This window comes from Gobio gobio, assembly GCF_949357685.1.
Source record: "Gobio gobio genome assembly, chromosome: 18".
Classification (NCBI taxonomy): domain Eukaryota; kingdom Metazoa; phylum Chordata; class Actinopteri; order Cypriniformes; family Gobionidae; genus Gobio; species Gobio gobio.
Window position 1 is genome coordinate 48,847,895 of NC_137111.1, and position 27,500 is coordinate 48,875,394.

General features: G+C 41.0%; 1 protein-coding gene across 1 annotated transcript in view; it reads right to left on the reverse strand.

The window, feature by feature from the left end:
- Window positions 1–27,500, reverse strand: part of adgra1b (adhesion G protein-coupled receptor A1b) — a 253,522-nt gene that overhangs the window by 39,864 nt on the left and 186,158 nt on the right. The window contains exons 13-14 of the mRNA XM_079843277.1: window positions 26,414–26,606; window positions 25,968–26,176 (exon numbers count right to left, since the gene is read on the reverse strand). Coding sequence (XP_079699403.1) covers window positions 25,968–26,176; window positions 26,414–26,606 — 402 coding nt within the window. The remainder of the gene's footprint in view (window positions 1–25,967; window positions 26,177–26,413; window positions 26,607–27,500) is intronic.

Genomic DNA, 27,500 nt, shown 5'->3' on the forward strand with positions numbered 1-27,500 from the left:
CGTTGTAACCTAACTAACTACTTTCCAAACTAACTATACCCAACACTGACTGTAATACACACACACACACAAGCAGAAACATACAGACCTGCCACACTACTGTAACACACACACACACACACACAAACCTGCCAAACTACTGAAACACACACACACACACACACACACACACACACACACACACACACACACAGACCTGCCAAACTACTGAAACACACAGACACACACAGACATGTCACACTACTGTAACACACACACACACACACACACACACACACACACACACATAAACACACAGACCAGCCACACTACTGTAATACATACATACATACACACACACACACACACACACACACACACACACACACACACACACACACACAGACCTGCCAAACTACTGAAACACGCACCCACACACACACACAGACATGTCACACTACTGTCACACACACACACACACACACACACACACACACACACACACACACACACACACACACAGACCTGCCAAACTACTGTAACACACAAACACACACACAGACCTGCCAAAGTACTGTAACACACACACACACACACACACACACACACACAAACATTTACATTTACATTTACATTTAGTCATTTAGCAGATGCTTTTATCCAAAGCGACTTACAAATGAGAGCAAAAGAAGCAACTAGAGCAGTCAAGGGCAACAGTATGCAAGTGCTGTAGCAAGTCTCAGTTAATCTAGCTCAGAACACACAGGACAGTTTTTTTTTTTTTTTTTTTTTTAAATAAATTAGACAGACAGAAAATGAATAGAATGATAAGTGCTATTCTTGATCGGTCAGGTGTTGCTGGAAAAGATGTGACTTTAGGTGTTTTTTGAAAATGGCTACAGACTCGGCCGCACGAATTGAGATCGGCAGGTGATTCCACCAGGTGGGAACGGTCCAGGAAAAGGTCCGTGACAGCGATTTCATGCCTCTCTGGTATGGCACCACAAGGCGTCGTTCACTGGCAGAACGCAAGTTCCTGGAGGGTGTGTAAGTCTGAACGAGCGAGTTTAGGTATATTGGTGCAGAGCCAGTGGATGTTTTGAAGGCGAGCACCAGTGCCTTGAATTTAATGCGAGCGGCTATTGGTAGCCAGTGCAGACTGATGAGGAGAGGCGTGACGTGCGCTCTCTTCGGCTCACTAAAGACCAACCTCGCCGCTGCATTCTGGATCATTTGCAAGGGTTTGATAGTGCATGCCGGAAGGCCCGCTAGAAGAGCATTACAGTAGTCCAGTCTGGAGAGAACGAGAGCTTGGACCAGTAGTTGTGTGGCATGATCTGATAGGAAGGGTCTTATCTTCCTAATGTTGAATAGTGCAAATCTGCAGGACCGGGTTGTTGCAGTAATGTGGTCAGTGAATTTTAGCTGATCATCAATCACAACCCCAAGGTTCCTGGCTGTCCTGGACGGAGTTATGGTTGATGATCCTAGCTGAATGGTGAGATTGTGATGCAGTGCTGGGTTGGCAGAGACAACAAGAAGTTCTGTCTTTGCAAGGTTAAGTTGAAGGTGATGTTCCTTCATCCAGGCAGAAATGTCTGTTAGGCAGGCAGCGATACGAACACCAACCGATGGATCATCAGGTTGAAATGAGAAGTAGAGTTGAGTGTCGTCGGCATAGCAGTGATAGGAAAAGCCATGTTTCTGAATGACCGATCCCAATGATGACATGTAGATGGAGAAGAGAAGTGGTCCAAGCACTGAGCCCTGGGGAACGCCAGTGGCTAGATGATGTGACTTAGACACTTCACCTCTCCATGACACCCTGAAGGACCTACCTGAGAGGTAAGACTTGAACCACTGGAGAGCGGTTCCTGAGATGCCCATCTTCATGAGAGTTGACAGGAGGATCTGGTGGTTAACTGTGTCAAAAGCAGCAGACAAACCCAGTAAGATAAGTACTGTGGATTTGGAGGCTGCTCTTGCCTGTCTGATTGCCTCCGTAACCGAGAGCAGGGCAGTCTCAGTTGAGTGGCCGCTTTTCAAGCCGGATTGGTTGATGTCCAGGAGGTTATTATGTTCAAGAAACGTAGAGAGCTGGTTAAACACAACTCGCTCAAGTGTCTTTGCAATGAAAGGTAGAAGGGATACCGGTCTGTAGTTTTCTAAAAGTGCTGGGTTTAGAGAGGGTTTCTTAAGCAGTGGGGTTACCCGAGCCTGCTTAAATGCTGTGGGGAAAGTCCCGGTGTGAAGAGAGGTGTTGACAATGTGAGTGAGTGCAGGAGTAACCGAAGAAGAAATGGCCTGAAGGAGGTGAGTGGGGATAGGGTCAAGCGGACAGGTAGTGGGATGATTGGATAGGATGAGTTTGGAGACTTCAGCTTCAGAGAGCAGAGAAAAGGAGGGGAGCGTGTGTGTGATGGTCGTTGAGATGTGCGTGTCAGTTTGTGGTGCGGAGAATTGACTGCTGATGGAGGAGGTTTTGTTTGTGAAAAATGATGCAAAGTCATCAGCTGTAAGAGTTGATGAAGGAAGGGGGGGGGGGGAGGACAGAGGAGCGAAGAGAATGTTTTGTAAAGTGCACGAGAGTCAGAGCAGTTGTTGATTTTGTTGTGGTAGTATGTAGTTTTAGCAGTGGAGACATTAGTAGAGAATGAAGCAAGAAGAGACTGATACAGGGTTAGGTCAGTAGCGTTTAGTTTTGCGGCACTTCCTCTCTGCCGCCCGGCGTCCAGAGCGATGTTCGCGGAGAACATCAGACAGCCAGGGGGCAGAGGGGGTGGTGCGGGCTGGCCTGGATGAAACGGGACAGAGGACACACACACACACACTGTACTTGAGTTTTAGTTATTCTCAATGCTGATTCTCATTACTGTTATATAATGACGTTTCTCTGCTTTGAAACTGCATAAATTAAAGGCTTTGCTACAAATAAGCAGAAAGACAACATCAACAACAACCAGGACAGCGAGTGTGTGTGTGTGTGTGTGTTAGTTACTGATCCCGAACCCTTCGTCCTGAGACTGGCCCTCATGCAGCGAGTGTGTGTGTGTGTGTGTGTGTGTGTGTGTTACTGATCCCCGAACCCTTCGTCCTGAGACTGGCCCTCATGCAGCGAGTGTGTGTGTGTGTGTGTGTGTGTGTGTGTGTGTGTGTGTGTGTGTGTGTGTGTGTGTGTGTGTTAGTTACTGATCCCGAACCCTTCGTCCTGAGACTGGCCCTCATGCAGCGAGTGTGTGTGTGTGTGTGTGTGTGTGTTACTGATCCCCGAACCCTTCGTCCTGAGACTGGCCCTCATGCAGCGAGTGTGTGTGTGTGTGTGTGTGTGTGTGTGTTACTGATCCCCGAACCCTTCTTCCTGAGACTGGCCCTCATGCAGTGTGTGTGTGTGTGTTACTGATCCCCGAACCCTTCGTCCTGAGACTGACCCTCATGCAGCGAGTGTGTGTGTGTGTGTGTGTGTGTGTGTGTGTGTGTGTGTGTGTTACTGATCCCCGAACCCTTCGTCCTGAGACTGGCCCTCATGCAGCGAGTGTGTGTGTGTGTGTGTGTGTGTGTTACTGATCCCCGAACCCTTCGTCCTGAGACTGGCCCTCATGCAGCGAGTGTGTGTGTGTGTGTGTGTGTGTGTGTGTGTTACTGATCCCCGAACCCTTCGTCCTGAGACTGACCCTCATGCAGCGAGTGTGTGTGTGTGTGTGTGTGTGTGTGTGTGTGTGTGTGTGTGTGTTACTGATCCCCGAACCCTTCGTCCTGAGACTGGCCCTCATGCAGCGAGTGTGTGTGTGTGTGTGTGTGTGTGTGTGTGTGTGTGTTACTGATCCCCGAACCCTTCGTCCTGAGACTGGCCCTCATGCAGCGAGTGTGTGTGTGTGTGTGTGTTACTGATCCCCGAACCCTTCGTCCTGAGACTGGCCCTCATGCAGTGTGTGTGTGTGTGTGTGTGTGTGTGTGTGTGTGTGTGTGTGTGTGTGTGTGTGTGTGTTACTGATCCCCGAACCCTTCGTCCTGAGACTGACCCTCATGCAGTGTGTGTGTGTGTGTGTTACTGATCCCCGAACCCTTCGTCCTGAGACTGGCCCTCATGCAGCGAGTGTGTGTGTGTGTGTGTGTTACTGATCCCCGAACCCTTCGTCCTGAGACTGGCCCTAATGCAGTGTGTGTGTGTGTGTGTGTGTGTTACTGATCCCCGAAACCTTCATTAGACTGGCCCTAATGCAGTGTGTATGTGTGTGTGTGTGTGTGTGTGTGTGTGTGTGTGTGTGTGTGTGTGTGTGTGTGTGTGTGTTACTGATCCCCGAACCCTTCGTCCTGAGACTGGCCCTCATGCAGTGTGTGTGTGTGTGTGTGTGTTACTGATCCCCGAACCCTTCGTCCTGAGACTGGCCCTCATGCAGTGTGTGTGTGTGTGTGTGTGTGTGTGTTACTGATCCCCGAACCCTTCGTCCTGAGACTGGCCCTCATGCAGCGAGTGTGTGTGTGTGTGTGTGTGTGTGTTACTGATCCCCGAACCCTTCGTCCTGAGACTGGCCCTCATGCAGCGAGTGTGTGTGTGTGTGTGTGTGTGTGTGTGTGTGTGTGTCTGGCTCACAGAAACGAGACAGCGGAGGGACTTCACAGATCATCCGACACATGCTTTACCAAGAAGAGAAATGCCAAGATGCAAATGAAAAGAAGGACTCTGGGTGCTGCTCATCATTCATTACAAAATAACACAGAAGTCATTTACCCAGAATCCTTATCATCCATAAAAGTACACAAAGGGCAACAATCCATCAGTTGTACTGCTGTAATTATGCAACAGCCCATAAGAAAAGCCTCTGGAATTCACACAGACTCTGAGGCCATGAGCTTCACACATCATGCTCTTCATCAGCTGCTCTTCACCATCCCCAGCTCATGTTTCACCCAAAAATCTATATCATAATAATAATAATAATAATAATAATAATGATGTTTTACATTATTTTTTAAAGATAATTAAAACATTATATAAAAATGTACATGTAAATAGAACATTATAAAATTATATAAAAATACAAATTAAATTAAATATAATAATAATAATAATCTAAATAATAATAATAATAATAATAATAATAATGTTTTACATTACTTTTAAAGATATGTAAAATGTAACTAAAAAATTATATAAAAGTACAAATTAAATTAAATGTATAATAATAATAATAATAATAATAATAATAATAATAATAATAATAATGTTTTACATTACTTTTAAATATGTAAAAATTATACAACATGTACAATATAATAATAATGTTTTACATTACTTTTATATTTATTTAATCTATTAATTTAATTTGTATATTTTATTTAATCTACTTTTTATATAAAAATATATTCATGAATAAAATATGACATGAAATTATATAAAAAAATACAGATAAAATAAAATATATTAATAATAATGACACTTTACGTTAGTTTAAAAAAATATGTAAAAAATAATCTTAAATGTAAATAAAAATGATATATAAATACAGATAATTGGAATAAAATAAAATACATCTAAATAAATTTGGGGTGGGCGCAAATAACTTCTACTTCTTTCCACTCCCTTTAGAGCAAGTATTATCTGTGTAAATAATGTGTGTGTGTGTGTGTGTGTGTAGTTATTATGTGTAAAGTATATATAATCAATCAATCAATCAATAAATGCATAATTTATGCAGTACACTCACATAAAGCAATATTTACTACATAGCAAATCTTATCTGGTTGATCGTTTATTTCATCCCCAAATGTAAACGATATACTGGCCATCTCTAATCTGCTCGATGTGGATTATAAGACATTAAGGCATCATAAACATCAACATTGTGAGTTCTGTAAAGCTGCTGTATGTGTATTGTGAAGAACACAACACAAATAAAATTGCCTTGACGTCATTGCAGATGTAAGCAGAAGCACATGTTCTAACGGCATGAGGATTTACAAGATGAAGAATAAACACCCGTAAACTACATAACGCCTAATAAAATAACATCTACGCACACGAGAACCGGTTCTGACCGCATCTGAGGGAGTTAGGGTCAAAAGGTCAGCAGTTCAGAGGTCAATAGGTCAAATCCACTGTGGTTCAGAGATGATGTGCAGTCCGTCGGTCATTCATGTAAAATAAACCCTGAGAGGACTTTATTCTGTAGTTATGATCAACAGATTTTCCCTCATGTTAAATGGCTCCTTAACCACAAATTAAAATAAATATAAAACACAATATTATTTAGGTGAGTTAAACTATTGCTTACTCAAAGTGACCCTAAATGTCAAACGGACACACCAGAAAGCATCTGGAAATAAAATAAAATATAAAAAAAAAAAAAAAAAAAAAAAATAATAATTTTTTTTATTAAAATAAAATAAAATAAAATAAAATAAAATGAAATGAAATGAAATGAAATGAAATGAAATGAAATGAAATGAAATAAATGAAATGAAATGAAATGAAATGAAATGAAATGAAATGAAATGAAATGAAATGAAATGAAATGAAATGAAATGAAATAAATGAAATGAAATGAAATGAAATGAAATGAAATTAAATTAAATTAAATTAAATTAAATAAATGAAATGAAATGAAATAATGAAATGAAATGAAATAAATGAAATGAAATAATTAAATAAAATAAAATAATAAAATAAAATAAAATAAAATAAAATAAAATAAAATAAAATAAAATAAAATAAAATAAAATAAATAAAATAAAATAAAATAAAATAAAATAAAATAAAATAAATAAATAAAATAAAATAAAATAAAATAAAATAAAATAAAATAAAATAAAATAAAATAAAATAAAATAAAATAAAATAAAATAAATAAAATTAAATAAAAAAATTAAAAATAAACAAATAAAATAAACAAATAAATAAATTAAATAATAGTTTAATTTAATTTAAATTAATTTAGGTATTCAAACTACTAATGAGTTACTCAAATCGATTATAAACATTATGACGTGTCAGAAAGTATCTAGGGGAAAGGAAAAAAATATATAATAAAAGATTATAAAATAAAATAAAATAAATAAATAAAACAGAGAAATAAATAAAGGGCTCTTTTGGTAGTCAATGACGCTCAAAGTGACACTAAACGTTAGTCTGACACACCAGAAAGTATCTGGAAATAAAATAAAATAATATTAATTTAATTTAATTTAATTTAACTTAATTTAATTTAGGTATTCAAACTACTAATTACTTACTCAAATTGACCATTAACATTATGACGTGTCAGAAAGTATCTAGGGGAAAGAAAAAATATATATAATACAAAATTATAAAATAAAATAAAAAATAAAACAGAGAAATAAAGGTAGTCCATGACACTCAAAGTGACCCTAAACGTTAAACGGACACACCAGAAAGCATCTGACCACTGAAAGCATCACAAAAATCAGTTTGAAGGTTCAGCTAAATCCACAACGAATAAAAACCTCGTCATCCGTGACGTTTGAGACAGTATAATCTCCTTCTCTCACACACACACACACACACATGCAGTTAAAGCGGCTGGTGTGTGTGAGGCATCCCTCATTTCAATCACAAAGCGTTGAAGTAACTTCATCTGTAGAAGACGACATGCGTTTCCACGTGTTGTCAGGAGAAAGGTGCTGGAACACGATCGATCTGCTGACTGCAGAAAATAAGACATGGATCAAATGAATGGGAGGCAGTTTAGCCAGAACTGATTATTCAGAGCAAAACAATCAGCATTTAAACACAATTTATTAGCAAACGCCTGTCACTGTGAAATACACAGATTTAACCTCTTAAGCTCTGGGACCATTTTGGGGATTGCCGCCTGGATTTGTCCGACCCAAATTGAAAAGCTTCCCATACACACACACACACACACACACACACACACACACACACACACACACACACACACACACACACACACACACACACACACACACACACACACACACACACACACACACACACACACACACACACACACACACATGTGAGTATATGTTGTCTGAGCTGTAATAACCCCCCCAAAAAAGAGATGTTTTTTGATTTTATGGTTATAAATTCATTGTTGAAAGTGTGTAAGGCCCTGTGAGCTCTAGCACCCTGCAGACAGTTTGGGCTGTAAACACTGGATTACAGAAAATACTGGAGAAAAGAGTTTTGTCGGATCATGTATGCAAGATTTATTCAGATGGGTCTGAATTAACTAGTATCATATTAGTATGCATATGAGGATATTGGCTGTTTATTATTACTTATAAAGCAAATATTAATGCCGTATTCTGCATGACCATATTGTTCATCCCTTAATCATACAATGTAGGCAGGTTTATAATCACGGAGATCCCAAATGTGAGGTAGTTAGGGGGAAAATTCTGATCTCTGATCTACATATGCACATTTTAAGATATTCTGAACGCCAAAAAATGAGAAAACAGCTTGAAAAGCATGTCAGTGGGCAGATATGACTGATAAAGTTTTTCCATTTTCGTCAGTGAAGACAGTAAACATATGTTTAATTGATATTTAGATGTTTTTTTAATCATTTTCATAGACATGTTAAATTACTGAAAGCTACCAGGAAAGCTAAGCAACTTAATGTATTAAATTAATTCACAATATGCACACATTCATTACTAATATTATACCCAATACAGGCTGAAAAAAATTGAGCTTTTTATTTACTGAGAGCTACACATGGAAATATTAATTTACAATATGCACACATTCATTACTATGCCTAATCTGAATTGTTTTTGTTAATATTTCTTGTTTGTTAATTATATTATAAATGACATTGCATAGGCCTATTTCAATTCAAAATGGCAAAATTTGGTATTAATTTGCCTGAATATTTTTGTCATTTCTTTAACATTTCTGACTTACAGAAGCTGCTGTCAAATATTAAGTGTTTAGTTTAGCTACATATATCACACTTGACGTCAAGTCCAGTTCCAAACGCTCAGCCTCAGCAGCTTCTGTGAACATAAAGCCCGCCTACTCTGATTTGATTGGTTTTCTCAAATATTTTGAAATTGACGAGCGGTGACAGACCAATGAGAGCTCAGATAAACACACTAAGGCTGCCAATAACGACTATTTCTATATCGATTCATCTATTGACTAATTTATCGATTTATCTATTGACTAATTTATCGATTAATCTGTCGACTAATTTATCGCCTTAATTTTTTCCGCTAAGTGAGGTCAAAATACGAGCGTGGTTATAGATATATCGAGGGTAGATGCCTAATTCTACTGATCCGTGCAGGCGCTAATGAGGCATCTACGTATACATCTATGACCGCGCTCGTATTTTGACCTCACTTAGCGGAAGTTATGGCGGAGCTCAGAGACGATCACATTCGTCTAAAAAGAGGTAAAATAATAGCATAAATACTGCTGGGTTTCTCTCAGAAACTGATGGTTTGTCTAGATAAGACCCTTATTCATCATCTGGTGTAGTTTAAAGTCCTTTGAAGCTGCACTGAAACTGTCATTTGAACTGTTTGGAGCCCATTGAAGTCCATTATATGGAGAAAAACCCTGGACTGTTTTCATCAAAAACCTTAATTTCTTCTCGACTGCAGAAAGAAAGACATGGACATCTTGGATGACATGGGGGAGAGTAAATGATCAGCAAAAGTTTATTTAAAAGTGAACTAATCCTTTAAAAACATTTGATTTAACTTGCAACGTTGGCCTTCAGTAGTGTATTATGAAAAAAAGCATAAATGTAAACAAGCCCTTGACAAAATGTAAATCTAAAAGAGTAAAAATTTACAAAGGTAAAAATTTGTAAACCAACATAACAAATAAAGAGAATATCAGCAAACACTTTTTATATAGAATAGTGTTGTCACGATACCAAAATTATGACTTTGATACGATACCAGACTAAAATACCTCAATACGATACTGAATCCATACCATGGCAAAAAACAGTATAAGTAATTGAGTAATATGAAAGAACTTACTATTCATTGTTTTAGGGTTAAAAAACCCTACAAACTCACTGTTCCAGCCCTGCTTCACACAGAATATGAGTTCTGGCCCTTTAAGAGCTGCACGAACCAAAGTCATTGTAACACCCGATTTCTCATTCAACTCTGTATACGTTCACTAAAGACAAATCCGACTGCGTTTACCCGAATACTCGCCCAGGACATGCATTTTTACATATTTTTTACCATTCAAACCCAATAATCGGCGAAACTGACGACGCGATCTGTCTGAGTGAAAGGCGTGTCCCGGCCGCACCGCACTTCTGTTGCTTTCTTTTTCCTGAGCTCCAGTTTCATATGTTTGAAAGGTTAATCACACATTTTTTAGGTGGGTTGGAAGGAAGTTTAGGGGCCTAAAATGGCCCTAGTGATGCCCATGCTCAGAACCAACAAACCCAGAGCTGGACAGAACCAAGCTTTCAGGATCCTAATATAAGCCACAAGTAAAACATTTGAGGAAAACGCACTTTTTAGATGATCTGTGCTTAACATGGAGTACATTTGGGTTTCAATGTGGCGTTTCTTGTTAAAATCACCCTCAAACTTCTTCCAGAGCATTAGGTATTAAACTATGACTAACCGTGGAATTAAACCTTGTCTCGCAACATTTGAGCTGAGAAATGAAATCCTTTGATCGTCTGAGATGAAAGAGACGAGGACACACTGTAACATTCAGAACATGTCAGAAGATCACGTCTGATTGGAGAAGATCATTAAACACACTCGTCTCTCATTGGTCAGTCCCGCTCTGGAGGTGAATGTGAATGTGTGTGGTCAACACAAAACACACAGCAGCAGCTTTAAAGGGGTCATGAACTGTTTTTTTTATTTTGTTATACTGTTGTCTGAGGTCAACTTATGACGTTTGTGTGGTTTTCACATTCAGAAACATCATAATGAATAAGTAATGGCTATTTTCTGCCTTGGTTTTGAGGCTCTCTGAAAAATGGTTGGTTTTGATGGGCGTGCCGCACTGAAGACTTGGAAGTAAACGCCCACAGCTAGGATTGGATAAGATTTGCATATTTAATGAGCTTCTGCTCCCCTGTCAGTAGCCGCATTTCCATCACCATTCAAATTGTGCAAATTGAAAATATACGCCCAATGGAAACGCGTCAATTTTGCAAAAACTCTCATATATTGCAAAAAAGTTTTTACACTCGCATGAGATGGTTTTTCAGGCCATTCGAAAAAGGAAATTTTCGCAAAATTGCAATGGAAACAGTTTTTCCGCATTTACTGGTCACCTGGTACGGTCACGCATTGATCCCACATATAGGGCCTACATATAATTTTTGTCCAATAACGAGATCTTATGTCGTTATGTCGTTCTCCTAATAAGGAAAGTGGCGTAACTTTATAATGACGGACCCCAGTGCAACCACAAATATCATAACTATCTATAGGCCCACTGTAATTAAGACATATATTCAAGAAATGTATTAAAACAGAAAGATGCTATAGTTTCAGCCGTACTCAAAGACTGAGGAAACAGGCCAGTTACGCACGTCAATCCATTCCCGACGATCTTGGTTTAAATATACAGCCAAATAGTTGATTAAACATTGATCAAAATTTTTAAAAAATTATACAAAACGAAATTAATTTTAAAGAAAGACTTTCTAGAAAACACAATTCAATGAAGTGCTCAAAATCCATGTCTCCAGACATTTGCGCATCTGATTATGTGCCTTACTCATGCTGCTCACTTTTCATAATCAACATATGAAATTAAAAGATTATAATATTTAAACACAGCCTAACTATATGAAACTAAATAGGCTACGTTTTCTTTAACCCTCTGTCCGACGAAGTCGTCTGCGCCTTTTGATGGATTTTTTCCAGCGGAAACAACTCACAATACTCCGTCATTTTTAGCCATACAGAGATAAGTGCAAGACATAATTATAATAAACAGTAAACTGTCTACTTTTATTTGTGTACACTCACAATAACAGCAAAGGCCGTGACTCAGGGAACTGATTATTTTCACTGTCTTCATTTAAAAAATATATTTTGTTTATTAAACGCAAAGTTTTTCATTTCAAAAGCATTTCTAAATTCAGTTTATATTTCCAACAAACGAAATTCCAAGCCAAAATAACGAAGTGGTAAAAAAAAAACTTTGAGTTACCACATGGAAATTCAAACTTTTTGCTCGTCTCTGTATGTGGCAATGCGTAATAATAACCTGACTTATTTAAAAGTCGATCATTCTTTACAGATGATGGTATGTTTGGACAGAAGACGAGTTCTTTATTAAACTCATAAAAAACAACAGAATATAAAAATGCCACAATTTATCATAACACCTCATATATGCCGCTCAAGTATAAGGTGCTTTCCTTGCCATCAGTGCTTGGATAACACACACACACACACACACACACACACACACACACACACACACACACACACACACACACACACTCACACTCACACTCACACTCACACTCACACTCACACACACACACACACACACGTCTCTTTCCATTAATAATAATGGCGTGCGGTGGCTGGGATATACATAAACCTAACAACATACTTAGCATTATTTTGGAATGATTTATCACGTGAGGAAAAAAAAATTTAGTCACATAACATCAGTTAATGGAAACGCCGTCATTTCGCAATATTTTTTTAGCGACTTTTAGAAAATATCGCAAAAGTTTAACGCAAATCTGTAATGGAAACGCGGCTAGTGACAGCGTGTGGCAAACGGCAGCCGGAATGAATCGCCCAGCCCACAGCCAGGGCTCGCAACATATCTTTATCAAACAAACACAATGATTCATCTCTCATCCACCAGCGATTGATTGGAATGTTATTTCTGTATCATTTCGCATGATCATCAGTGAATATAACCGCGAACCGAACACACACGCGCAAGAAAGGAAGGTTATTTCACTACAGCCCGTCGGCAGGGCGGTGATAGCCTGTCTGAAAAGCACATAGCCCCGGGACGTTGGGCTTTGCGAGCTGGCGTTACAAGTCTGAGTCTGATCCCGAATTAACCAATAACAGCTTCTCCAGCTTGTGAGCGTGTGCTAAGGTGTGTAATCAATAGATATCAAGCGATCTGTAACAATGCAATACTAACACATATGAAAACATGTTTTACTCAAATAAGTGTGTTGCAGCGTTCCTGTCGAATCCAGAAGCACAGCATTGTGTTTTAATCTCAATATGTCTGCAAATCCAGTCTCGACCTGTGTCTTGTTTACAAACGAATCCGCGGTTAAATGAAGCGAACAAACGCACAATGTCTTACGCACATAAGCTGGACCCGTTTAGCTCCACGAGTCGGTGGGCGGGGCTTGAGGCGGTGCTTCTGCGTTCTAATACGTCAATGGTCAACATATTCAGAGAGCTCTTGTTTTCTGGGTCTGGTGTCTATAAAAGCTTTTCTTTGACTAACAAGGACGTTTTCAGCTCTGGATATTCTTATATCACAATGAACTTTTATATATCAAAGGCTCAAAGGAAGCACGTGGCAGAAGCAGAAGTGCCACGATCATTTCGGTGCAGAGTCTATTTTTGCCGCGCTGCTCATGCTGAATTAAAGCCACATTGCATTGTTCTGATCAGAATTGACCTGATTAACATGAAAAATAACATGAAAACACATTTCACCATGAAATCATGTAGTGAAGTGTTCCGTATGTTTCACAATCACCATATGACATCCAGCGCTGTGAAAAATAAAAAAAATTAATACACGAAAAAACACATCACTGCCAGAAGTTTATCCCCAAACTTCAAAGACCCGTTTAAAAGAGTAAAACTAGAGGCTTATCTTAACTTTAAGGTTACTTTTATCATGTACACTACCTATATACATACACTCACCTAAAGGATTATTAGGAACACACACTAATACTGTGTTTGACCCCCTTTCGCCTTCAGAACTGCCTTAATTCTACGTGGCATTGATTCCACAAGCTGCTAAAAGCATTCTTTAGAAATGTTGGCCCATATTGATAGGAGAGCATCTTGCAGTTGATGGAGATTTGTGGGATGCACATCCAGGGCACGAAGCTCCCGTTCCACCACATCCCAAAGATGCTCTATTGGGTTGAGATCTGGTGACCATTTTAGTTCAGTGAACTCATTGTCATGTTCAAGAAACCAATTTGAAATGATTGGAGCTTTGTGACGGTGCATTATCCTGCTGGAAGTAGCCATCAGAGGATGGGGACATGGTGCTCATAAAGGGATGGACATGGTCAGAAACAATGCTCAGGTAGGCCGTGGCATTTAAACCATGCCCAATTGGCACTAAGGGGCCTAAAGTGTGCCAAGAAGACATCCCCCACACCATTACACCACCACCACCAGCCTGCACAGTGGTAACAAGGCATGATGGATCCATGTTCTCATTCTGTTTACGCCAAATTCTGACTCTACCATCTGAATGTCTCAACAGAAATCCAGAGTCATCAGACCAGGCAACATTTTTCCAGTCTTCAACTGTCCAATTTTGGTGCAAATTGTAGCCTCTTTTTCCTATTTGTAGTGGAGATGAGTGGTACCCGGTGGGGTCTTCTGCTGTTGTAGCCCATCCGCCTCAAGGTTGTGTGTGTTGTGGCTTCACAAATGCTTTGCTGCAGACCTCGGTTGTAACGAGTGGTTATTTCAGTCAAAGTTGCTCTTCTATCAGCTTGAATCAGTCGGCCCATTCTCCTCTGACCTCGAGCATCAACAAGGCATTTTCTCCCACAGGACTGCCGCATACTGGATGTTTTTCACACCATTCTTTGTAAACCCTAGAAATGGTTGTGTGTGAAAATCCCAGTAACTGAGCAGATTGTGAAATACTCAGACCAGCCCGTCTGGCACCAACAACTATGCCACGCTCAAAATGTCTTAAATCATCTTTCTTTCCCATTCCGACATTCAGTGTGGAGTTCAGGAGATTGTCTTGACCAGGACCACACCCCTAAATGCATTGAAGCAACTGCCATGTGACTGGTTGATTAGATAATTGCATTAATGAGAAATTGAACAGGTGTTCCTAATAATCCTTTAGGTGAGTGTATACTACTGTATATGCCTATATACAGCATGTTATATGCATATGTGTTTGGGACAGAGGGGAACACGGTTGCATTTGCAGCGGATATGCTGCCCATCATAAATCAAAGCACGAGACAGACAGACGGGTCGGGGGAGAACACCGGGAAAGGTGACACAATGGACGACATTCGTCTGTATTTGCACTGCTTGTGCGTGCGGTGTGAAGCCGGCGTCACACAACTGATATTGTGAGCTGGGTGCGTGTAAGCGAACACAGTGCCGAGCGTTTAATTTCAGAAAAGTAAGCATTATAAAATATATCTAGCCTGGATGCCAGCCGAACATAGCCCCGCCCACAACATTTGAGCTCAGGCAGTTCGGTCTGGACTTGATCCGTAGAGGAGTAAATGTGCCTGAACAGAAACTGTTCTGACCAATGAAATCATCAGGGCGGGCTTTAGACGATGATGGACAGATGATCAACAGTAACGTAATCATCTACATCATCAAAGGCACTTGGTTTGAATTTGTTCTAATCCTAAACGGAGAACTTGTTCGTATATGCATTCACCTTTACTATTTCTCTCAGAAATGATGATGGTGTTGTGAGTACTCTGTGTATCCCTTAAATTCTTTTTTTACAACACCGGCAAAGATCGTTTACACTCATCTTTTTCTTCTAACATTACTTATTCCAGCGTGCGTGTAAACAGGGTTGCCAAGTTTTTACAACAAAACACGCCCAATTGCTACTCAAAACTAGCCAAAAACAAGCCCGATGGCTTCCCGAGGGGGTTCTCTGGGGAAAAAAAAGCATTTGGGGGGTAAAATATGTGTTATTTTGGCAGGGCTGCCCACTAAAATTTCGCATTCCTGGGTCTGTATATCACATAATTGGGGTCGCTTCAACCCGCGTACATGGCAACACAGTGCAGTTGAGTTCTGTTGACATTTGATAAGTAGCATTATGCGTCGCTCCGTTGCTCTGATTGGTTGTAGGTCTATCCAATTGAGGTCTTTCCTGGTTCGGTTGAAACACGCCCCATAATCACAGCCCAACAGAGCAGATCAGACTCATATTCTGACGAGAATTGAGTATGACGACGTCAGGCTAAAATATATCACTTTTTAGTTAACTTAATTGTAAAAATCTTGTAATCTGTACTACTGACATACTTTACCCTGTTTAATCAGAAAACCCAAGATTAATTGGTTTGAGTGCCATTTTGTCAAGCAAATAACAACAACATCACCATTATGGAGATCAGTGTTTCATTTGGTCGGGCTCTTGGAACTTCATATGATTGTAATTCTCTTCCTATTGATGCAGTGATACAACAAGAAATCACAGTGATTTGGTTTCAAAGGAAGAGAAGAAATAAATAGGTTGCTTTTAAAAATGTACCAGTAATTAACTATGTTAACCATTATGTGATGTTGGGGGTGTTTTCGTCCACTATGGGGCGCTATTGAGTCTTAATTTGGCCACAACTTTCTCTGTTTCAGCAAATGCAAAGATTTTTGGTGACAAATCTTATTTTGACATGTAAATTCTTTGAAAATGTTCAAAAACTCAACAATACACTGGGCAAATTCACTAGCCTTTTGTCATGTTAAACTGCTGTAAACATGTATCAGATCAATATTTATTTCATATATATATATATTTTTTTTGTTGCATAAATCTGTTAAATCAACCTCCGTCCTGATCAAAACTACTAAATGTTTAAAAAAAACATACAGGATTTTTACTCTTTAATTGCCCATGATTTTCAAAAACAAACACACAAAATGACTTATTTTCAATATAAAAGTGATTGTGGACTGGATATTTTTAACCTTTTATCACAGTCTTGGACATGTCAAAGATTAGTAACAACTAGGATGGCCATATGGCCGGATTTTGGCTGGACAATCCGGATTTTAAGGTCTCTGTCCGGCGCAGCCTCAAGCCGGACACTCATTTGTCCTCCTTTTTGGAGTTGCGCCTCTATAAACCCGCTCTAGAATCTTTATTGGGACACATCAGCACAGCCTCTAAAGCCGTAAGATCTCTGGTCAAACTAATGATTGGCTGAAAGCGGTGTCAAATAAATATCTGATATATCATTGGTTAAAAACGTAAACAAGCCTCCACAATGTGCTGGCTACGTCATATCATAACGTTAACATGCCTAAACGTCAGACGCTCAGACCTCATTCAATCCGGAATGGACAAAAGAGCACAAATTTATATCAAAAGCACACTGTGTCACTGTGAAGTGGACGATAGTAGTCAAGGGAAAGCCACCATTGACCGACAGGGCAGCCCAGAAAAACATAAAAGGCCACGTCTTCCCTCAGCAACATCACCTCAGGATGACAAAATCTCCACCTCAGAGCTTTGTAAAGTCTATCATAATCACGCAGTCATACAGAAATACATAAATAACCAAATAATCTGGCACAGTGACAGAAAACATTACATTTCTGGACTTCTGGAAATAACAGAAATACATAAATAAACAGATAATGAATGCGAAAAATAAATAAATACACATTTCAGTTCTTAACAAAGAGCTGCTGCAGAGGGTGAACTTCTTTGTTAAGAACTGAAATGTGTATTTATTTATTTTTCGCTCTCATTATCTGTTTATTTATGTATTTCTGTTGTTTCCAGAAGTCCAGAAATGTGATGTTTACAGGCACTGTGCAAGGCAGGTTCCTCTCAGTGGGCAGTTTTTGAAACAGACATCACAATGTCTTGAATAAATACAAATACTGTGTGAACAAACACTTTTTTGCCTCTTCTGTTACACATAGATCTTCATCAAGAAGATATTTCGTAGATCAAATTGTCTGGGAATGAATAGAGACGGCTATTGCAGAATCACAGAATCATGAGCGATATGATGGACAACATTGTATTGTAGTTGCGAGTACACCAGAGTCCTCTGCAATTATTCTTGCCTCACTAAATTCTGCAAAGTGTCCTCCTTTTTGGTGTTATGGAAATGGCCACCCTAGTAACAACATTGGCTTTGATGCATTGTTAGTTTTTGTGCAGCATCAGATTTAGATTTACTGTCCGTGGCTGTTTTTGCCCCATTGACTTCCATTATAACATCATTTCTTGTTTGCAATCCAATGACAGCATATCTGTCATTTTCGTCAACAAATAAAAACGAGATGGAAATGTTAGTGAGGGTCGATTAGGGAAGAGATGGGGTCAGAACTGATGATCTGTGTAACAGATGCTGATCTAACCGCTGGAAAACACACAGGCTCACACACACCCAATCCAGCTCCAGAGCGGCTCAATCAATCAATAACACACATTTATATCAGGCAATTGTTTATGAACTAATGCTGATGAATAATGACAATGTTTACTTTATCATGTTTATATAGTAATATGTTTTAGACGGTTGTAACAATGCATATTTGATCTCCCTCATCTGAACTTGAATGAGCAGGCGCATACATTTCAAAATAAGAGTCCTGGTGTATTATATACTCGCTTTTGGTTACACAATAAACTGTATTTAATTTAATTCCCATTTCATTTTATAGTCAGGAGGAAAGACCAGTATTTGACACATATTCAATAAAGTATAATAGTTCACTAAAACCATAAAAGAAACTTCATTACTTGAAATTAAATAAATGTTAACTGAAATTTAAAAAATAAATAAATAAACTTATTTGAAGCTTTAGCTTAACCTGATATGGCCTACTGACTAAAACAGAAATACAAAGTTATAAAAACTGTATAGATGTTTTTATAAAAGTGAATTGAGCTCTTTCGTGTATTTTTAATGTCAAAAACAAAATGATGACAACAAAAGTGACAGTCGGTTATGTGATGCTTAAATGCTTAATGTATAACAATTTAACTAAACTCCTTAGATTTTAGTTGACTAAAACTAGACTAAAACTAAAAACAATTCAGGCGACTAAAACTAAATCAAAACTTGCTGTCAAAATGAACACTGGAGCAGTGGGAATGTGGCCGATAAAAATATAAGAATGATTTTTTAAGGATTTCAATACCTGAAAATTTGTAGTATTTATTTGAAACAATACTCACAAGATCAAAGAAAACCAGAAAAATGTTGCAAGACAAATTGTGTTAAACTACATAATGCACTGGAAAAACTATTTTAATTAAACATGACATTTTAAAGTAGAAAAACTCAAATTGTATTTTCTTTGTAAAACAAACTCCAATAGTCGTTGTTTTATTTACAACTTAAGGAATTTTTACAAATTGTTCAGACCTGAAGGAATTTGTCATTAAAAAGTCTTTAGAGTAAAAAAAAAAAAATTCATTATTATTATTTTTAATTTTCTATGCAAATTAACTCAAATTAACTATTCAAGTCATCTGACGATTATTTCTGTATGTACCTGTGTATTTACTTTATATTTTTTGTTCTTATTTTTGATTTAATTTTTTCTATCATTTTTCTTTGTGTGTGTGTTATATTTGATGCTCTGTTCTTGTCTATAGGTTGACTTTTTAACACTTCTGTCAAGGGTCTGCAGATGAAAAACAGCCCTTTGAGCTAATTCTGGCACATTTACATTTGTGTTTATTAATGTGCACAGCCCCTGTAAATAAATACAATGTTTAAAAAATTAAAAAATTCCCAATATCGTGCAGCTCCAGTCCTTGTGAGACAGCGTCCAGGAAGAAGTTATGGGATGGTCTCTGGCGCTGGTCTGTCCTGTCCTGCTGCCACACTGATAATGGTGCAGTAATGCAGTGCTGCGCTAATGTAATGCACCAATACATCAACTAAACACACTTCACTGCTTCTGTTCATCCTAAACACATCACACTTTCCCTCCACACACAGCACAGAAAACCACTCATGACTCACCAATCCCAACAGTTTCCGCTCGCGCTTCACATCCCAAAAAAGCTGTTTAACAAAAGTCCGGATGATAAACACCATTCGTTCCCGTCTGTGGGCGAACAAACACAATTGCCTGAGAAAGAATAAATAGCCTCAATTAAATACATCAGAAGAGGAGGACATACTCAGGTCCTACACTGATCAGGCATAACATTATGACCATCTAGCTTCTGCCTTCTTCCCATAGTGCCATGTGTTCCACAGGTATAATGCAAACTGAGATGCTCTGTGTATTCTGAGCCCTTTCTATCAGAACCAGCATTAACTTCTTGAGCAGTTTGAGCTCCAGTAGCTCGTCTGTTTGATCACACGGGCATCAATGAGCCTCGGCCGCCCATGACCCTGTGGCCGGTTCTCCACTGGTCCTCCATGACCCTGTGGCCGGTTCTCCACTGGTCCTTCATGACCCTGTGGCCGGTTCTCCACTGGTCCTTCATGACCCTGTGGCCGGTTCTCCACTGGTCCTTCATGACCCTGTGGCCGGTTCTCCACTGGTCCTCCATGACCCTGTGGCCGGTTCTCCACTGGTCCTTCATGACCCTGTGGCCGGTTCTCCACTGGTCCTTCATGACCCTGAGGCCGGTTCTCCACTGGTCCTTCATGACCCTGTGGCCGGTTCTCCACTGGTCCTTCATGACCCTGTGGCCGGTTCTCCACTGGTCCTTCATGACCCTGTGGCCGGTTCTCCACTGGTCCTTCATGACCCTGTGGCCGGTTCTCCACTGGTCCTCCATGACCCTGTGGCCGGTTCTCCACTGGTCCTTCATGACCCTGTGGCCGGTTCTCCACTGGTCCTCCATGACCCTGTGGCCGGTTCTCCACTGGTCCTTCATGACCCTGTGGCCGGTTCTCCACTGGTCCTTCATGACCCTGTGGCCGGTTCTCCACTGGTCCTTCATGACCCTGTGGCCGGTTCTCCACTGGTCCTTCATGACCCTGTGGCCGGTTCTCCACTGGTCCTTCATGACCCTGTGGCCGGTTCTCCACTGGTCCTTCATGACCCTGTGGCCGGTTCTCCACTGGTCCTTCATGACCCTGTGGCCGGTTCTCCACTGGTCCTTCATAACCCTGTGGCCGGTTCTCCACTGGTCCTCCATGACCCTGTGGCCGGTTCTCCACTGGTCCTTCATGACCCTGTGGCCGGTTCTCCACTGGTTTTAACATAGTGATTGGGTTGTTTTTACCCAGCAATTGGGTTGTTTTAACCCAGAAAATGGGTTGTTTTAACCCTGCGATTAGGTTGTTTTAACCCAGAAAATGGGTTGTTTTAACCCAGCAATTGGGTTGTTTTAACCCTGCGATTAGGTTGTTTTAACCCAGCAATTGGGTTGTTTTAACCCAGCAATTGGATTGTTTTAACCCAGCAATTGGGTTGTTTTAACCCAGCAGTTAGGTTGTTTTAACTCAGCAGTTGGGTTGTTTTAACCCAGCGATTAGGTTGTTTTAACCCAGCAATTGGATTGTTTTAACCCAGCAATTGGGTTGTTTTAACCCAGCAATTGGATTGTTTTAACCCAGCAATTGGGTTGTTTTACCCAGCGATTAGGTTGTTTTAACCCAGCAATTGGGTTGTTTTAACCCAGCAATTGGATTGTTTTAACCAAGCAATTGGGTTGTTTTAACCCAGCAATTGGGTTGTTTTAACCCAGCAATACCCAGTAATTGGATTGTTTTAACCCAGAAATTGGATTGTTTTAACCCAGAAATTGGGTTGTTTTAACCCAGCAGTTGGGTTGTTTTAACCCAGCAATTGGGTTGTTTTAACCCAGCGATTAGGTTGTTTTAACCCAGCAAATGGGTGGTTTTAACCCAGCAATTAGGTTGTTTTAATCCAGCAATTGGTTTATTTTAACCCAGCAATTGGGTTGTTTTAACCCAGCAATTGGATTGTTTTAACCCAGCAATTGGGTTGTTTTAACCCAGCAATTGGGTTGTTTTAACCCAGCAATACCCAGCAATTGGATTGTTTTACCCCAGTGAATGGGTTGTTTTAACCCAGCAATTGGATTGTTTTAAACCAGCAATTGGGTTGTTTTAACCCAGCAATTGGATTGTTTTAACCCAGCAATTGGGTTGTTTTAACCCAGCAATTGGGTTGTTTTACCCCAGTGAATGGGTTGTTTTAACCCAGCAATTGGATTGTTTTAAACCAGCAATTGGGTTGTTTTAACCCAGCAATTGGATTGTTTTAACCCAGCAATTGGGTTGTTTTAACCCAGCAATTGGATTGTTTTAACCCAGCAATTGGGTTGTTTTAACCCAGCAATTGGATTGTTTTAACCCAGCAATTGGGTTGTTTTAACCCAGCAATTGGATTGTTTTAAACCAGCAATTGGGTTGTTTTAACCCAGCAATTGGATTGTTTTAACCCAGCAATTGGGTTGTTTTAACCCAGCAATTGGGTTGTTTTACCCCAGTGAATGGGTTGTTTTAACCCAGCAATTGGATTGTTTTAAACCAGCAATTGGGTTGTTTTAACCCAGCAATTGGATTGTTTTAACCCAGCAATTGGGTTGTTTTAACCCAGCAATTGGATTGTTTTAACCCAGCAATTGGGTTGTTTTAACCCAGCAATTGGATTGTTTTAACCCAGCAATTGGGTTGTTTTAAACCAGTGAATGGGTTGTTTTAACATAGTGATTGGGTTGTTTTTACCCAGCAATTGGGTTGTTTTAAACCAGCAATTGGGCTGTTTTAATCCAGTGGTTGGGTTAAATGTTTGCTAAAAACAGCCCAATTGCAGCATTTTTGAGAGAGTATATATAGCGATTCTTTCCTTTAGTAAGCATGGCATTCTGGTTTCATTGTAATGTATATTTCAGCAGGTTTTATAAGCAGAAGGGCTGCGCTTAGAACACTAAACACTGCATATCAAGACATTTACTTCAGCTAAATTTTGATAAAGCAGAATCACGCTGAGAGATTGTAATCCTTGGAGGCAATATAACACAACCAATAACTAGCAGTGTGAAATCAATCTGCGTTTCCTTCATCAGGTGTGTAAGCAGCTGACCAATGGAGTGACGTCCAGGTGAACGACAGCTGAATGTGCATTAAAGCCCTCAGCAGAATCCAGACCAGCTCTCGCATCACATCTCCTTTACACAAGACCAACACAAAATGGCTGCATTGCAAAGGGTTTATCATGACCTCTTTCAATTATTTACCTTCCAAATGTCACGGCTGTTTCTAAACTGCAGTGAATCCACCGGCTCATTCGTTTCTGAATCTTCGTTCTGATGAAGACATTCACACACACCAGGGCTGTGGAAATATCACAGCAGCACATCCCATAAAAACATGGGATTTCCTGCTATTCCCTTCCTCAACTCCGTGATTTCATCTGCAATGTCAATTAACCAGCTCTACATATTTAATAATCAGATTATTACTGCGTTAGGATATTGATGCTCTGATAATATGATCAGATAATCTGAGCATGACTGAATATTACACCTTTCGTCTCAAATGCCAGTGATTACGGAAAATCAAAGGTTGGCTGGGTATGAAAATCTAGTCTGAGCAATGCAAGAATCACCAGATTTGGTTTGAATCAACTTCATGAAAACAGCACAAAGGTTTACAAGAACATAATTACATCTGAATGTATGAATGAAGGAAGGAAGGAAGGAAGGAAGGAAGGAAGGAAGGAAGGAAGGAAGGAAGGAAGGAAGGAAGGAAGGAAGGAAGGAAGGAAGAGAGGAAGGAAGGATGGAAGGAAGAGAGGAAGGAAGGATGGAAGGAAGAGAGGAAGGAAGGATGGAAGGAAGAGAGGAAGGAAGGAAGGAAGGAAGGAAGAGAGGAAGGAAGGAAGGAAGGAAGGAAGAGAGGAAGGAAGAAAGGAAGAGAGGAAAGAAGGAAGGAAGAGAGGAAGAGGAAGTAAGGAAGAGAGGAAGGAAGAGAGGAAGGAAGGAAGGAAGGAAGGAAGGAAGGAAGAGAGGAAGGAAGGATGGAAGGAAGAGAGGAAGGAAGGAAGGAAGGAAGAGAGGAAGGAAGAAAGGAAGAGAGGAAAGAAGGAAGGAAGAGAGGAAGGAAGAGAGGAAGAAAGGAAGGAAGGAAGGAAGGAAGAGAGGAAGGAAGGAAGGAAGGAAGAGAGGAATAGAGGAAGGAAGGAAGGAAGGAAGGAAGGATGGAAGGAAGGAAGGAAGGAAGGAAGGAAGGAAGAGAGGAAGGAAGGAAGGAAGAGAGGAAGAGGAAGGAAGGAAGGAAGGAAGGAAGAGAGGAAGGAAGAGAGGAAGGAAGGAAGAAAGAGAGGAAGGAAGGAATGAAGGAAGAGAGGAAGGAAGGAAGGAAGGAAGGAAGAGAGGAAGAGAGGAAGGAAGGAAGAGAGGAAGAGAGGAAGGAAGGAAGAGAGGAAGAGAGGAAGGAAGGGAGGAAGAGAGGAAGGAAGAGAGGAAGGAAGGAAGGAAGAGAGGAAGAAAGGAAGGAAGGAAGGAAGGAAGAGAGGAAAGAAGGAAGGAAGGAAGGAAGGAAGGAAGGAAGAGAGGAAAGAAGGAAGGAAGGAAGGAAGGAAGGAAGGAAGGAAGGAAGGAAGGAAGGAAGGAAGGAAGGAAGGAAGGAAGGAAGGAAGGAAGGAAGGAAGGAAGGAAGAGGGGAAGAGAGGAAGGAAGGAAGAGAGGAAGGAAGAGAGGAAGGAAGAGGGGAAGAGAGGAAGGAAGGAAGAGAGGAAGGAAGAAAGAAAGGAAGAGAGGAAGAGAGGAAGGAAGAGAGGAAGGAGGGAAGGAAAGAAGGAGGAAGAAAGAAGTTTAAATCTAATTTTATCAGATTTTTTTCTATTTTATAATAGAAAATCATAAAAAACATGTGGTATAAATCACATGATATATGATAGATATGATATATGATTATGATTATGATATATTATATGATAGATATGATTATGATATATTATATGATAGATATGATTATGATTATGATTATGATATATGATATATTATATGATTATGATTATGATATGATGATATGAAGCCGGCCTGAGATCAGTGAGCTCCCCCAGCACAGAGCGGCTGAAGCTGCTGAAGAACACACTCAAACTCTTCATCACTGATCGAGATTAAATCACAACATTAATGGAGAACATCAGTGATGCGCGCGAGAACATCTGCAGCTCGAGCCGCCGTGATCAAACAGAGCAACAGGTCCACACACACACACACACACACACACACCTCCAGCAGGACGCGCGCTCACCAAGAGCCGGGGATATAAGTGTGTGTCGCGAACGGTTTGAAAGCCTCTTTTTCCTCAGACACTGCGGACTGCGGGTGTGGTGACTGCATCAGCTCTCTCTCTCACACACACACACACACGCACGCGCGCGCGCAGCATTTAAACAGCAGTGCAACGATAGCAGATAATAGAGAACAGCTGCAGTAAATAAACACCCATACACGAGCCAATCCAATCAACACAACATCACATCGCAATGCATTCCCGGTTAAACGCGCGCGGCAGAATAACAACGCGCTCCGACCTCCCAGTCGATGGAGTCCCAGTCGGCGGTGAACATTCGGCGGCTGTGAGCTCGCGCGCTCGGCGCCACTACGGACGATCGGATGGCATCGCGCGGCACAAATCCTCGTCAGATCGCGTCCACGCGGCGATATTCCCAGCGTGAGCGCGAGCGCGCCGCGGAGATGCTGCTCGTCGAGCCGCGCTGCCGTGAGGAATGAAACAAGTGCCCTCACACACACTCGCTAATCACCCACAAACCCACAACACACTGACGCGTGTTCCGCGCGCGCGCTGGCTCATCCAGAAACTTGGGCTTGCATTCTGAGGACGAGCATTTCTATCATAATCAGACGCGAGAAGAAGCGCGTGACGCACCTGACGCGGCTTTACTTCTGTGTCATGACGCATCTCTTCACTTGTTTAGTGTTTGCATCGCTGTTACACTTTCACAGACCGTTTTAATGCGTAATGCATGCGTGCATATGCTTATTGCATTGTTTGCCTATATAAATGCACGTGCGTAATGGTCACGTGCACACACCGTTCGCCCTTGCAACGATGCTATTTACACTCGTGTTTGCACAGTCAATAGCGCGAGACTCTTACCATGAGCACGGCGAGGTTGTTGTGGTGCGCGCAGTGGATGATGGTCGTGTTGTGCGCGGAGCCCGTTATCTGGCAGCCTTCCGCGCGCCAGCCGCCGTGTCCATCCAGCAGGTCGAAATCCCAGTATGCCGCGGTGGGGTCTACACCCAACGAGAAGTGCCGGAGAGCGACGGTAACCGGCTGCACGGGGCTCCCGGGGCTACACCCATCTACACAGGAGAGCAACACATTGCGTCAAGTCACAAGTGTTACAAACCACACACACGCATGCATGCACGCACGTCTGAGGCGTGCGATATCCCTCAATCGAACTCGTGCAACTGTTGCAACATCGCACGCGCTTCCCTCATAATTCTCAAAATGTGTCTTAAAGCAACTCATGCGTGCGTGCGTGCGTGTGTGTTGACACAAAAAAAGCGAATGCATGGAAAAAAATGCAGCATTACCTAATTTGGTGAACGCAACTGGTGTCGAAACGCTCCTGCGCTTCCCATCATCCGCGAGATTTGACGAATTCCCCGTGCACGGAAAGAGTTTTCCATTGCGGAAGACGATCAGCTGCAGCTTACAGGTGGAGTTCTGCCCGGAGCGAGTCTGGTCAGCCAGCGGGAAGTGTATGGACGCGATGGCCACCGTGTTCTGGGAACGGGGAGATGGGAATGAGACATGCGGGAGATGCGCAGATGTGTCCGCGTCTCTCTTCCTGAGCTGGAGGAAGCAGGGTTTCTCCTTCCCTCTGCCGCAGAGCGGGAATGATTCTGACCAGCACAGCTCACACAACAGCAGACCGCTTAAAGCAGCAGCACCTAACCCTCCTCATCATCCTCATCCTCATCCTCAGTGTCCGAGGGGACGCGCGTCAATCCTGAAGGGACGCGCGCGTGTTATCCTGGCCTTCTCACACACATGTTAGATTAACGCCATAAGCAGATGTTGATGCACAAACTGAAGATGTGCCAAAGCCGAAACACTTTAAAATGCTTTAGCTGGAGTTAAACCAGAGACTAATCCTCAGCTTCACTTTATGGAGGAACTCAAGAGTTAAAGGACAGCGAGTGTGTGCAGTGATTGCAGCGCCAGCTGAAGATACCAGAGAGACTGCTTACTGTATTATTATCAGAAATATATCTATATATACACACATTAGAGGTAAATGATAAAATATATACACACAGACATGCACACACACACAGACACAGACACGCACACACACAGACATGCATGCACACACACAGACACACAGACATGCACACACACACACACACACACACACACACACAGACACAGACACGCACAGACACACACACACACACACACACACACACACACACACACACACACACACACACACACACACACACACACACACACACACACACACACACACACACAGACATGCACACACACAGACATGCACACACACACACACACATACACACACAGACACGCACACACACACACACACACACACACACAGACATGCACACACACAGACACACAGACATGCACACACACACACACACACACACACAC